Genomic DNA, 14,259 nt, shown 5'->3' on the forward strand with positions numbered 1-14,259 from the left:
CACCAGTAATATTAATAACAACTCTGTAAATGTGCAAAAAAATTATTGGTTTTCATTATTCACCGGATTGTTGTGCCACATCAGTTTTTTACATTTTATAGAAAATTTAATAATTAATAGGTAATAATTATATAAAATTTATTATAATCATACCTTTATAGACTCAACTAATACAAACAATTCGCAGAATAGATAAATAAATTATGTTCTAAGACGAGATTTGTTTGTCGAATCAAAAACAATGAAGATGCTACACAACAAACCAAAAAGCCAGTTTGTGAGGGCTACTTTATGTTCGATCTTTACACTTTTTGTGATATGTGGACTGGGAGAATGCCAAGAGACAACATCAAGTAAGAGTTTTCCTATCACAACATTAATTAATGCCAAATGGGAACAGACACCGCTACATTTGGAGATAGCTGAGTATCTGGCAGATGAGAATGCAAATTTATATTGGGATTTTTTAAAGGATATAACTGATTTGGAGACAACGTTAAGTAGTTATGGTAAATATCTTTTAAAAGTAATTACATTTACATGAATAAAGATGTTTCTTTGTTTTTAGAAACGGCCTCACAAAGTTATAATGCCGCTATAAATGTTGTAAGTAAACGCCTAACAGAGTTACAAATGCCTCTGATGAAGTTAATGGTTTCCATGCACAGTCTAACGCCTCGCATACAGACACATTTCCAAATCGCATCTGAGGTATTGGCTCAAGGTTCTTGTGCAGATTCCAACACTTTTGCTCAAGTTGGTAACGAATTGGCCTGTAGTCTAGATGAGCTAAGGAAAAAACTAAAATTAGCCAAACAAGAGTCTTTAGATGCTGCTGTGGAAACTTATGCCTTTGATCATATTTATCCAGGCTCGGAGAATAATACTCGCACCGTAGTTTTATATGGTGACATAGGGTCGAAAACATTTGCCCAATATCATTATTTATTAACGGAAAGGGCCTTGTCGGGTAATATAAAGTATATTACACGTCATTATTTGCCTGGCAAAGTACAAAAATTACAAAAGCGTGTGCGGTTATCGGGTTATGGTGTTGAATTACATTTAAAATCCACTGAATACAAGTCACAAGATGATGCCCCCAAACCGATGGAGGAATCAGGCAATGACAGCTCTGAAGATGCTCTGGAAATGGAAGTACATGGTTTCGATTTTAAGGTGCTTAAAGACAGATTCCCTACCTTGTCACATTCTTTAGACAAACTAAGGCAAAGTTTGCAGCAAGGCAATGAAGAAATAGCCCAATTGAAAGCCTGGGAATTCCAAGATTTGGGCTTACAGGCGGCCCAAGCTATAGCGGAAATTGATGGCGAAGAGGCTTTGAAAATTCTACAATTTACTGCACATAATTTCCCTATGCAGGCCAAGGCTTTATTAAGCCATAAAGTCAGCGAAGAGCTTAGAAATGAAATAAAACACAATACCGAAGCATTTGGTAGAAGTCTTAATATAATACCACCCGATGGCGCCTTATTTGTCAATGGCCTGTTTTTTGATGCCGATACCATGGATTTAAATTCTTTGGTAGAAACTTTAAGAACCGAGGTACGAGTTCTAGAAAGCCTGCACAACAGCCAGGTGAAAGGTTCTTTGGCCTCTTCTTTATTAGCTTTGGATTTCGCAGGTTCGGGTTCCAAAGAATTTGCCATTGATATCAGAGACTCAGCCATATTATGGATTAACGATATTGAAACTGATCCGCAGTACAGAAGATGGCCTTCAAGTGTTATGGATTTGTTAAGACCCACCTTCCCTGGAATGTTGAGAAATATACGCAAAAATGTCTTCAATTTGGTGTTGATTGTTGATCCTTTAAAACCCTCGAGTCGCAGTCTTATTAAGCTAGCCGAAAGTTTTGTGGTACACTCGGCTCCTGTCAGATTGGGTTTGGTATTCGATGCTAGTAAGTCCTCTGATGATACCCAGGAGGACTACAGATCATTGGTGTGTGCCTTTAACTATTTAACACAGAAAAAAGATGCCCGTTCCGCTTTAGGTTTTCTAACCGACGTTTTTACGGCTGTTGAGGACAAACAAGAAATAAGACGGAAACATATTAAAACGCAACTAAAGAAAACTTTCGACAAACTTTCCAGCTCGATGGTAGATGACATTTTAGACGAAGATTCGGACTTTGATTATGGGCGACAGCTGGCTATGGAATTTGTAGAACGTTTAGGTTTTACCGACTCACCTCAAGCTCTGCTCAACGGAGTACCCATGCCTCAGAATATCTTAGCCTCTGACAGCGACTTTGAAGAAGCCATTTTCTCGGAAATCATACAACAAACTACTACCCTGCAAAAGGCCGTGTATAAGGGAGATCTAACTGATTCCGACACCCTTTTGGACTATTTAATGAACCAGCCTCATGTTATGCCTCGCCTAAATCAACGTATCTTGGGCAATAATGAAAATGCCAAATTTCTAGATTTATCTGGGGAGCCCCATAAAGATCTCAATAATGTTAAGGCTTTGGCACAACTCTCAAATCGCGATATGACTGCTACTTTGCTTAATAACATCAAATATTTTGAGGGCAAGCATTCGTACGAAACTATTGGTGAGGCCAAACTACATTTTCTAACCATTTGGATGTTGGCCAATGTGGAAACTGTCGAGGGCAAAGAACTTCTAACCAACGCCTTGAAATATGTTAAAGCCGGTTCCAGCGTGCGCATAGCCTTCATACCAAATGTTGAGGGCAGTGATTTGTCGAGAAAGAATAATCTAAATCGTTTAGTTTGGGCTGCACAACAGGTACTCAAACCTCAACAGGCTACCGATGTTGTATTGAAATGGTTAAAGCAATCAGCCGATAAATGGGAAATACCCGCACAAGTAAATGATTTCTTAGCATCCACTGAATTACACATGAAAATCTTGAGGGTCTATGCCCAAAGAGTGTTAAGTCTTAAAGCCAATGAACGTTTAGTTATTGGTAATGGCAAAATTATTGGACCCATTGCCGATAAGGAACTATTCGGCATAGAGGACTTTGGTTTAATTGATAGATTTAATACCATACAATATGGCGACAAGTTGCGTAAGATTTTAAAAGTAAAATCTACAGACATTGAAGAATCCGAATTTGATAGTGATACCTTGTTAAAGCTGTACGCCTGTCTGATACCTAGACAGTCTAAGACTAGATTTAAGATACCCGAAGATATTAAGGAAGCTCATTCTGTGGTAAAGCTAAAACCCAAACATAACGATTTGCCACACTTTGAAATCAATGCCGTAGTAGATCCGGCCTCTAGAAGTGCTCAAAAATTGGCACCCATTCTGATACTGCTACGCAATACCGTCAACTGTAATATGAAAGTGTATCTGACTCCTGTCAATCAGCACAGTGATATGCCGGTAAAGAATTTCTATCGTTATGTGGTGGAATCCGAAATACAATTTTTGCCTAATGGTGAGTTAGCTGAAGGTCCCATAGCCAAGTTTACCGGGGTACCCGCCAATCCCTTGTTGACACAAAATGTTCAAGTACCCGAAAACTGGTTAGTGGAAGCAGTGCGCTCGGTTTACGATCTGGATAACATAAAATTGAGCGAAATTGGGGGACCAGTGCACAGTGAATTTGAATTGGAATATCTGCTGTTGGAGGGTCATTGTTTTGATGCATCCACTGGAGCTCCTCCTCGAGGACTGCAAGTTACCTTAGGTACTCAAGACAACCCCACTATGGTCGACACTATTGTTATGGCCAACTTGGGCTACTTCCAACTGAAAGCAAATCCTGGAGTATGGACTTTACGTTTAAGAGAAGGTAAATCCGCTGATATCTATGATATAACTTTTGCGGAAGGACCCAATACTTTACATCAAGAGGGTAATACCCAGGTGGTTATAAGTTCCTTGAGATCACACGTTATAAAACTAAGGGTAACTAAAAAACCGGGCATGCAGAATGCGGATCTTTTGGGTGACGATGACAATCAACAACAAACTGGTATATGGAATTCTATAGCTAGCTCGTTTGGTGGTGGTACCACCCACGAAGGAGAAACGGAAACTATTAACATATTTTCGTTAGCCTCAGGACATCTGTACGAAAGACTGTTACGCCTCATGATGGTGTCCGTAATGAAAAATACCAAATCACCCGTAAAGTTTTGGTTTTTGAAAAACTATCTCTCGCCACAATTTACTGATTTTTTGCCACATATGGCTAAAGAATATGGTTTTCAATACGAGTTGGTCCAATACAAATGGCCTCGTTGGTTACATCAACAAACTGAAAAACAGCGCACCATTTGGGGCTACAAAATTCTCTTCCTAGATGTTTTATTCCCGCTAAATGTACGTAAAATCATTTTCGTGGATGCTGATGCCATAGTAAGGGCTGATTTGAAGGAACTATATGACATGGATTTGGGTGGTGCTCCCTACGCCTACACACCCTTCTGTGATTCACGCAAAGAGATGGAAGGTTTTCGCTTTTGGAAACAGGGCTATTGGAAATCTCATCTCATGGGTAGACGTTATCACATTTCCGCCCTATATGTGGTAGATCTAAAACGTTTCCGCAAAATAGCCGCCGGCGATCGACTGAGAGGACAATATCAAGCCCTTAGTCAGGATCCAAATAGTTTATCGAATTTAGATCAAGATTTACCCAATAATATGATACATCAAGTGGCCATTAAATCTTTACCCGATGAGTGGTTATGGTGTCAGACGTGGTGCAGTGATAACGCTTTTAAAACCGCCAAAGTAATTGATTTGTGTAACAATCCCCAGACCAAAGAGGCCAAACTTACAGCCGCTCAGCGTATTGTGCCGGAATGGAAGGATTATGATTCCGAAGTCAAAACACTAATGTCACGTATAGAGGATCATGAAAATGCCGATCATAACGAACAAATTTTAGCTGATAATGGCAGTGGTGAAAATACATTATCAGCTGATGATAACTCAGTTAAACACAGTGAACTGTGATTTTCCCCCTCCAACTTGACTTAAACATACTACATACTACCTATTTTTTGTGGCATCCACTATTTAATTAATTTATTGTTTTATTAACTTCCCTATTTTTAAATTTTCTGCATTTTTTCTTTGTTCTACAAAATAGTTAAAACATTTTAATAAAATTGGATGTTATGGTGTATTGTAAGTCCTTAATATTAAACAACAAACAAATTTTAAGGACTAAAATTAACATTCCTTAAATTAAACTTAAAAAAAGTACTTTATTTGTCCATGCTATTTGGCGTTAATTGGAATATTTTAATTAAATTAATGAATAATAGTAATAATTAATAAATTGCCATTACATTAATAGAAACGTTTTTTTTTAATACACGTGTAGATTTTAATAATCGGGTAGAAAATAGATGCCGAAAATACCCGTTACCAAAATAACTGCGTTAACCGTTAACGATAAAATACGGTTACAGTAATAATTGAAATTTATTCTTTGCCAGTAAGTCAGATTCAAAGGATTTTATTCCAATTAATCACACACAATAAAATTATTGAAATTTGATGTTCGCGAATGATTTCCTCTAAAATCAGCAAATCTAACAAAGTTTTAATTAAAAAAATTATTAAATACATTAAAAAAAAAACTAATTTAAAAGTGTGAAAATATGTATTAAATACAAACAATTTATTTTCGCAAACTTAGAATATAATGAAAAAAATACCCTTTAAAACATTCAACTTTCCGCAATAATCACTTGATCGGTGACACGTGTTATTAAAGGATCCAATTCATTGTTTCCTAATTTCAATGCCCACAATTCTCTCAAAGTATCTTCGGCCTTGGCTGTTGCACTACCTGTAATCAATATTGAAATTAAATTTGTGAATTAAAATAAACATTTCGACTTACCCTCTGTATATGGTGGTATAGTAAGCGTTAAAAATATAACCACATCTTTCGCTATAGGACTATGAGTGTCACATATGGTATGCAAAGCTCTGGCTGCTTCAGCTGGTATCTGAAGTCATGATTAAATTATTTAGTAAAATATAGTTTTAACGCTATGATAAAGTGTACCTACTTCATTGAGATTAGCGATTAATATAACATTACCCTCTTTAATTTTAGCTTTATATTTCTTAATTGCATAGCCATAGTCATCCTCAACACCGGGTGTTGATATGAAATCGTTGCTTTGCATTTCAATGGGTACCATTTGTTTACCTTTAAAAACAAACCAAAAGTATCACAAGCCTTTAGACATGCTAATACAATTAATTATACTTTATTACATACCAAAACAACCAGAGGCTTGCACTGCTATATCTTTTATTAATTGGAAAACTTGTTGGCCACCATGATGTGCAAATAAATAAACTGCTGGCTGTTGTACGCGTTCATTTAAAATTGATTCAATACCCACCTTTAAAGTTCGCCATGTCTTTGGCTTTTCTTGGGGATATAGTTTTTGTAAATTCTCGAAGGAACAATATTTCACTTTTTTAATTTCCTCTTTTGGCAGGGCAAAATAAACAGCAAATACTACCACTAGACCTAATAAAATAATGTACCTAAGGGAACTGCTATTCGGGGTACTTTTTTGTTGCAATGTTTCACTGCGTTCTGCTGTATATAGCAGTGTGCGTGAACCATTCACCGGGATTGGTTTTGGCCGCTTAGGTGTACGTGGTACACTGCGTGACACGTTAAACCCAGCTTTTCGTGTGTATTCTTTACTGGTATATATGTTATTGCCATCGAATCCTTCAAGATCAGAACCTGATTCAGTAGTAATTTGATCTTGACTACTATTGAGGATCGACGACTCATTTTCTTGATCAGATTCTTCACGTTGGGGTGTTTGTGTGTCGCGTTTATCATGTATAGATGGACGTGGGCTAATCACATTTTCCGGCATCTTGTTATTATCCTATATGCAAATGTAAATTAGTTAATATACAATTTTATTATTGTTAGAATTTCGCAGATAACGCTTTGCATTTTGTTGTTTATTACCAAGCGAGTATATATAAGGTGACATGAATTAAACAGCTGATTATTCGTGCGAATGTCAAACTCCACACATAAAAAACAATTCTCTACTCTTGCGAATATCAAATTGTATATAATTAAAATAAATGAATTCGCCTAGCTGTCACCTTAATCAAATTCGATTCGGTTTATTATGTTTGGCACAATGTTGTCAACTTTTGAATTTAAAATCATTTAGTAGCTCTATTATCAAAGCATTAAAAGGATAATTTGGCGTTTAGAATAAAAGATTTAGAACATATTATTGCTTTTATGTGATTTTAATCCTTTAATGCATTTATATATAAAAATAAATTGTTGGAAGTTGAGAATACGTATTTTGGTATCTGTTTGTCTTAATAGATTTCTATAGTTGAAACAAAATGTCGACTTTTCAACCTTTCGATTTCTAAACGTCGACTTACGAACTTTGACTTTTCAAAAGTTTTTAACAGTCGACTTTTCGACTCAAGCTATTTAAGAAGAGTCTCTTTTTTTGACTTTTTATTTTAATGTAAAAAATATATGTTTTAAAGATTTATTGATGAGAAAAACTCATTTTATACAATTTTTACAAAAGATATTAAAAACCGAAAAGTCGATTTTGACTTTTTCAGCAAAAAGTTGATTGTTTGAAGAACGAATTATTGTCCCCACATATTCTGCTCAAAATCGCTAAATAAAACATCACTGAATGCTAATACTAAAAAATACAACCGTCTGAAAACAAACTGCAGCCAACTTCACATATCCGTTTCAAATTTTCGTTTTGTACACGTGTCGCTGGATTTCGTTCATTTTACAATCAACTTTGGCAAGAAATGGTCGCAGTTTCGAAAAAGTTTAAACAATATTCTGGAAAGAACTTATTGAACAATAAAAGGTAATTATAAATAAATTGAAACAGAAATTTAACAATATTAAAGTAAATTGATGAGTGTTCATTTACTGAATATTATAAAAATGGAGTATTTATTAATTTATTAGTAAATGCAATATTTTTCTAAACGTTTTGAGGATAGATAAGAACGGCCAACTGAGTATTTATTAAATTATAAATAATTTTTTACATCTTGTTCAACAAATTATTTAACAATCAATTATTTTTTGTTTGTTGCAGATGGTTATAAAATGACGGTGAAGTACAAACTGAACATCAATGTTTTGAGGTTAGTATCCTTGGTTAAAATTCCATGTCTTTGGTAGAAAAGTACTTTTTCTAATGGAAACCATTATATTAGAAAATGTATGTATTTTACAATCAACTTTATCAAGAAATGGTCGCATTTTCTACAAAGTTTAATAAACAAAGTAAATTGAAGCAGAAAATTAACGTAAATTGATGAGTGTTCATTAACTGAATATTATAAAAATGGAGTATTTATTAATTTATTAATAAATGTAATATTTTTCTAAACGTTTTGAGGATAGATAAGAACGGCCAACTGAGTATTTGTTAAATTATAAATAAATTTTAGATCTTATTCAACAAATTGTTTAACAACTATTACTTTTTGTTTCTTACAGATGGTGATAAAATGACTGAAGTACAAACTGAAAATCAATGTTTTGAGGTTAGTATCGTTGATTAAAATGTCATGTCTTTGTTTGGTAGAAAAGTGCATTTTCTAATGAAAACATTTTATTAGAAAATGTACTTTTGTAAATACTGTTTGTTTTTTTGTGATGATTTATCCTAAAATCAGGATCCCTCTTCTGAGACGAACCCAAATTATAAAAAACCATGCTGTCTCATTATTTACTGATACTTTACAAAAACAAAGAAATTATTTTTGTGAAGAAATTGTATTTAACAAATTTTTATTTCTTTTATTTTTTAGATTCAAATCGTAAATGATGGAATAAACGGTTTATTCCACTACATTCATTTTAAAGGTGAGTTAAATTTTTTTTTGAATACATATATATATTTGTTTTGTCATTTATTTGGTTCTTGGAAATTTTTACACTGGCTTCTGCCATAAATTTGTACTTAAATGCTATAACCATAACATCTCTATTGGATATTTCCAAAAACCAAAAGATAAATTGTTAAATCGAGCAATTTAACATGATGACAACTTTAATCTGAATAAAAATCCATGCTGATCACATATTCAAATTAAACCAAAAGGATTCTGAAAACAAACCAAAACTAACAACTTCCCTTAAACTTATATAAAACCCTTTCTGATTAAAGTTTATTTTTTAATTTTTCAGTTTAACTTATGGTTTTACTATGTAATGGAGGAAAAAACGCATCGTGTCCATATAAATTTTAAAACAGGTTAGTATTTGTATGATTTTGTACACCATGTGTTTATTTTATGATGATTTATCCTTAAATCAGGATCCCTCTTCTGAGACGAACCCAATTTAAAAAACCATGCTGCTAAAAATTTTACTGAAAATTTCACTTATGAAAAATTACACGTGATATTCCTAAAAACAAGTTTTAATAAGAAATTTTTTGTTTTATATTTTTAGTTTAAATCCTAAGGACTGTTTTAAACCTCATGGCGCAAATTGTATTGATTGAAATCATTTTGGCTTTATGAAAAATGGTTAGTATTGTTTGTAAACAAATAATTTCAAAATCTTAACATGATGACAAATTTAATCTGAATGAAATCTATGCTGATCACACATTAAAAATTAAACCAAAAGGATTCTGAAATTATTTTTATAGAATTTTATTTTTTTTTTTTATATAGAAAAGCATTCTAATTTCCTGCTTTTTTTTACATATTTCAGACAATTTTGGGGAAAACCACAAAAACCAAAGATCGTTTCTTATAATAGCCAACACAATTTAAGGTGCGTTTAAAAACAAAAACTCTAGCAAATCAATTTTTGTAATTTTATTTCTATGATGTTTCATTTATAGTATAGTTCATTTGAAAAATACCATGTAACTAATTTTCTAACTGATTGAAATAAATTATACAAATTAGAAAATCTGTTTAAAATAGTGATTTATAGGTATATTAATAAATTTTGGTTTTGTTATTTTCTTCCAGATTGCCGCCAGAAAATCCAACAGAAGTGGAACAAATTTGTAGGTCTCAATTGAGCCTACTACAACTGTAGCTATTTAAATGGCTTTTATTACAAAAATTAATAAAGTGGTTTAAAATCTAATATAACTTTTAGTATTTTATTTATTTGCATACTTATCGGTTGTTTTAGACGACCTATGAAATCTTGTGAGAAGCAATTTTAATTCGAATATTTTTTCGATTAGCTACATTCGATCTTTAGCAGACACTTCTATAGAAATATCTTTAGCAGATACTTTCTATAGAAATGTGTCATTGGGAGACACATCAGTAATTAAATTGGGAATTTAGCATCTGGTGCGAAAATGTGACTAGAAGATATGATTGCACCAGCATAACAATTCCGGTTTAACAGAAAAAGTTTTGAAAAAACCGGTTTGGGTTTTTGTCTTAAAAAATTATTTATACCTATTAAATTTTTATTCAAACCGGTTAACCGTCTGGGTTAGGTCGTCCGTACAGCTCACTTGGGTCTTTGTGGTGCCTGGGGAGAACTTAGCAAGAGAAAAATGTAGGTAGAGATTGGAGGATAAGAATTCAAGGAATTTAGCTAACGCTAAAGAGGTTCAATTTTATTTATTAAAGATTGTAATACAAAGCCATTTAAGGCCAAAATATAAATTTGCGTGTTCGGTCTTATCAACCATCTGCTTTCCCTAATAAAGGTGTCTATGCACCAAGGCGAATTCATACAAGGTGCTATCAGTTCTACAAATACAACAAATAAAAAATAAACATGTAAATGCAAACAAAGTTTCAAATACATGTAAATTAAATATGTCAGTTGTTATTCTCACTAAACATTTTTCTTGGATGTTTGAAAAAATATATAATTTTAATTTGAAATGAAATGGAAAAAAGGAATTTCGGTTAATCGACACAAATTAATCGGTTTATTTGTTATTTGAAAATCGGCAATTTTAAATTATTCGAACAGTTAAACGTCCAAAATTAATCGGTTAACCGATTAACGGTTAATCGATTGAATACCCTAATTATTACATATTATCTTGACCAATGTTAAGGCATTACCGATTTTGATTTTTTTCACTTGATTACATAAAATATAAGTGAATGTGCTTATTATCCTCCATATCTGTCTTACCAGATGATATTATTTACCAGAGCTATTTTTAATTATTCTTTTATTTTAAGTAAATTTCATGTTTGTTGTAAATATTAATAAAAATCTTTTTATTTTTCAACATTTCAATGCATTTCACCAAAGTGGACATAAGTGTTATTAACAGGGAAACCAAAATATGCAAATGCATGTTTTTTCTGGTGAGTCGAATGAGCACATGGATAAGATATTTACACGTTTCAGAACTATTTAAAAATTTTGGCATCGATTTGTTAGTGCATATTTTTGCATATTTTACCCTTAAATACATATTTTTGCATATATTTGTTTTAAGAGCATATTTATGTCATATTTTGCGTTTTAGAGCATATTTTACTGTTTAATAGCATATTTTGAGTTTATCAAAAACAAATTTTGTCTTACTTATTTTTCGCTGTTGTGTTACAGGTTTTTACTTCCTTTGTTTAAAATTCAAAATTTAAAAATAGATGGCTTTTCACCAAAAAAAAAAATTTAAAAAACTGAATTTTTTTTTTAAATTTAAATTAACAATTCGAAAAATTTTTTTATCCAAAAAATGAAAAAACTGAAAAAAAATTTTTGTTCATCTAAAAATATTAAAATTTTTTATTTTGAAGTATAATTAGGTGAAGGGTATATAAGATTCGGCACAGCATAAGCACTATTTTAATAATAGCTCCATCTAAATATCAAATTTTAGTTCTAATTCAAACTTAACCGTTCTAAGTGTTAGAGAAATGTTGTCTTTTAAATTTGCTCCTGTAACATCAGTTGATGTCGAAAGAACATTTTCTATATTTAAAAATGTTTTCAGATCCAATAGACGATTTTTATTTGAAAATTTAAGTGAATTTTTTTTGGTTAAAAATTATGTAGTTTGTTTTTTTAAGAGCATATTTTTTAAATTTTAATAGCATATTTTAAAGCTTTTACTGCATATTTAAAGCGCCTAAAACGCTTTTTTTAGAGCATATTTCCGGTTTCCCTGGTTATTAATAATAAAATGGTCGATTATATTTTGAAGTTTATATTCCCTTAAATATTAATATGTATACATAAATTAAAACTAAAATAATCCCTATTAATAAGAATCGTCCTCCAATTCTAATAGTTTATCCGTTGTTAGTAATGATTCTAGTGACAACCCACCATATCCATATTGATTTGAAAATAACTATTCTGATCTTCTTCCACAGCTGTTGAATATTCTGAGGACTGTTCGTCTTGAACCAGTTCCTTCAATTGTTTTGTTTTTCTTTTCAATTGTTTAATAGTGATCTCCTTGTCAAATTCGTTCATATACTGCCAAGGATTTTGTTTACAGTAATTTACTGGTGACTCATAAAACCTGCTGACTGTCATTTGTATTACATCGGGTACCATAAATGGAAATAGCCAACAAACCAAGGGAGTAGTACCACATACATAATGAGACTCTTTGTGATAAAATAGAAATCCATCTAATTGTGGTTGATTATCCAGCCATAAGGGACACCTCTGAAAAGCCATTGCCAAGCGTTCCTCATTTGACATATCATAGTAGTCTAAAAGCTTAAAACTTTTCAGGTTATCACATTTATACATGTCTTCCAACTCATTAAGTTCGTTAAATTTCGATTTCAACCAAAAAAAACGAAATTCGGCATCACAATCAATCAATGGTATAGAGAAATGTAATGCATCTAGTACATAAAACATGTCCATTTCTTTGTTGTAAATACAGTCCAATATGCAGGTGTCATTGTTAGAACCATTAATACCACCTCCGGGTAATAAACTTGCGAATGTCATGCGATATGATTTATTTTTGCTAAACATTTTTGTTTCTCCTTTCGCAGCGACCACCAAACAACGTTGACCTTTCGGACATGGTACTAATAGCCAATCATCGAAATTATCCGGTTTTTCCTTTAGCCATTCAGAAAGTTGCAGATCTATGTTTTCTATATTATGATTTTTGTACTTTTTCTTGTAGGACTTGCCTTTTTGTTCGTTACAATGTGTCTCTTTATGGTGTCTTTGGTCATCATGTTGTTCTAAACGTTTAATTTTTTGTTGGTGCAATAGTCTTGTTCTACGTATTTCCTGACGCTCCTTTCCATCAAGATTTTGTTTGTATAGAATCTGTAACATCGCGTTTTTATCGTGAAAAATGTTTGTCGTTTTTATCGTGAAAAATAATTTGGTTAAAATTCGCAGCTGTAGCAAACAGTGTTGCCGTTTTGGTTATTTATAACCAAAATTGGTTATTTTTTTCCTGATGTGTAGATGTGTATTTATTTTTCATTTTGGTTACTTTTTTCAAAACATTTTGTTATAGACAGATTTTTCAATATTTAATTATACGATCCTAATGAGATCGAATGCGTTTTTCATATATTGCATGCAAAATGTGTTACAACTAACTTTCTGTTAAGACAGTATGTTTTTGAATTCAAAATTTACATTTCATATGTTAACTAGTAACATTTTGCATGAAATATTTGAAAAAAACGTAAAAATTTTTCAAATGTGGCAAGGTTTGTGGAACTTCTGAGGAGTAAATAAAGGCTTTTTATATAAATATTTGATATTGTTGAAAACGTTAGGACTTGAATATTGATGTTTTAGTAAAATTAAATAATTTTATAAATTTTTGGGACGTCATTGACCTTAAAAACTTAAAAAATTATGATATGTTGATTTTCCATAAAAAAATATAACATTTGTAAAATTTTAACGGTTAAAGATATCATAAAGAAATTTGGAATTCGACATTACAAATTTTGACATTTTTTTATTTTCAAATACCAAAATTCCTAAACCGAGGAAAATGTGTTCCAAAAACTGAGTCTTTTTTAGAAAAGTGCCTACTGTGACATTATTTACCGTGTGATAGTTAACAAATCTTGTAGATATTTAAGTTATACAAATATGAAGCTTTTTGAGGATCGTTGCTTTGGCTTTTTAGAATTTTTTACTCAAATCTAAATTTTTTTTAAAAAATTGGTCGAGTTTGGATAGGTCTGGGGTGTGTTGTGTCCGCTTAAGTGAGCCAAAATTTACTTTACACGATTTTGCATTAAATTCTCTTTACGGATCATATACAAATTGTATATAGTCCC

The 14,259-nt window shown here is 32.1% G+C and overlaps 3 protein-coding genes, 1 long non-coding RNA gene and 2 other non-coding genes across 6 annotated transcripts; 4 read left to right on the plus strand and 2 right to left on the minus strand.

Moving 5' to 3' along the window:
* Positions 1-8: 8 nt before the first annotated feature.
* On the plus strand, positions 9-5,320 carry Uggt (UDP-glucose-glycoprotein glucosyltransferase). The gene is made up of 3 exons (XM_065504871.1): positions 9-120; positions 193-509; positions 569-5,320. Exons 2-3 carry the CDS (start codon positions 242-244, stop codon positions 4,969-4,971), a joined length of 4,671 nt encoding a protein of 1,556 aa, XP_065360943.1. The 5' UTR covers positions 9-120; positions 193-241; the 3' UTR covers positions 4,972-5,320.
* Positions 5,321-5,607: 287 nt separating this feature from the next.
* TORIP (Torsin interacting protein) lies at positions 5,608-7,087 on the minus strand. The gene is made up of 5 exons (XM_065504295.1): positions 6,977-7,087; positions 6,257-6,890; positions 6,042-6,184; positions 5,870-5,978; positions 5,608-5,815 (listed from the first exon to the last, which is right to left on the minus strand). The coding sequence occupies exons 2-5, from the start codon at positions 6,876-6,878 to the stop codon at positions 5,694-5,696; spliced, it is 996 nt and encodes a 331-aa protein (XP_065360367.1). The 5' UTR covers positions 6,879-6,890; positions 6,977-7,087; the 3' UTR covers positions 5,608-5,693.
* Positions 7,088-7,800: 713 nt separating this feature from the next.
* On the plus strand, positions 7,801-10,137 carry LOC135954842 (uncharacterized). Its single transcript, XR_010576270.1, has 8 exons — positions 7,801-7,874; positions 8,112-8,160; positions 8,519-8,565; positions 8,833-8,887; positions 9,212-9,278; positions 9,479-9,555; positions 9,746-9,808; positions 10,012-10,137. It is a non-coding gene; the product is annotated as an uncharacterized LOC135954842 (long non-coding RNA).
* On the plus strand, positions 9,057-9,138 carry LOC135956114 (small nucleolar RNA Me28S-Cm3227). The gene has a single exon (XR_010576354.1). It is a non-coding gene; the product is annotated as a small nucleolar RNA Me28S-Cm3227 (small nucleolar RNA).
* On the plus strand, positions 9,590-9,672 carry LOC135956113 (small nucleolar RNA Me28S-Cm3227). The gene has a single exon (XR_010576353.1). It is a non-coding gene; the product is annotated as a small nucleolar RNA Me28S-Cm3227 (small nucleolar RNA).
* Positions 10,138-11,178: 1,041 nt separating the features above from the next.
* LOC135955174 (snurportin-1-like) lies at positions 11,179-13,348 on the minus strand. The gene has a single exon (XM_065505488.1). It carries the CDS (start codon positions 13,286-13,288, stop codon positions 12,290-12,292), a length of 999 nt encoding a protein of 332 aa, XP_065361560.1. The 5' UTR covers positions 13,289-13,348; the 3' UTR covers positions 11,179-12,289.
* Between the last annotated feature and the right edge of the window lie 911 nt (positions 13,349-14,259).

The sequence above is a fragment of the Calliphora vicina genome, chromosome 3 (genome assembly GCF_958450345.1).
Source record: "Calliphora vicina chromosome 3, idCalVici1.1, whole genome shotgun sequence".
In the NCBI taxonomy this organism is placed as follows: domain Eukaryota; kingdom Metazoa; phylum Arthropoda; class Insecta; order Diptera; family Calliphoridae; genus Calliphora; species Calliphora vicina.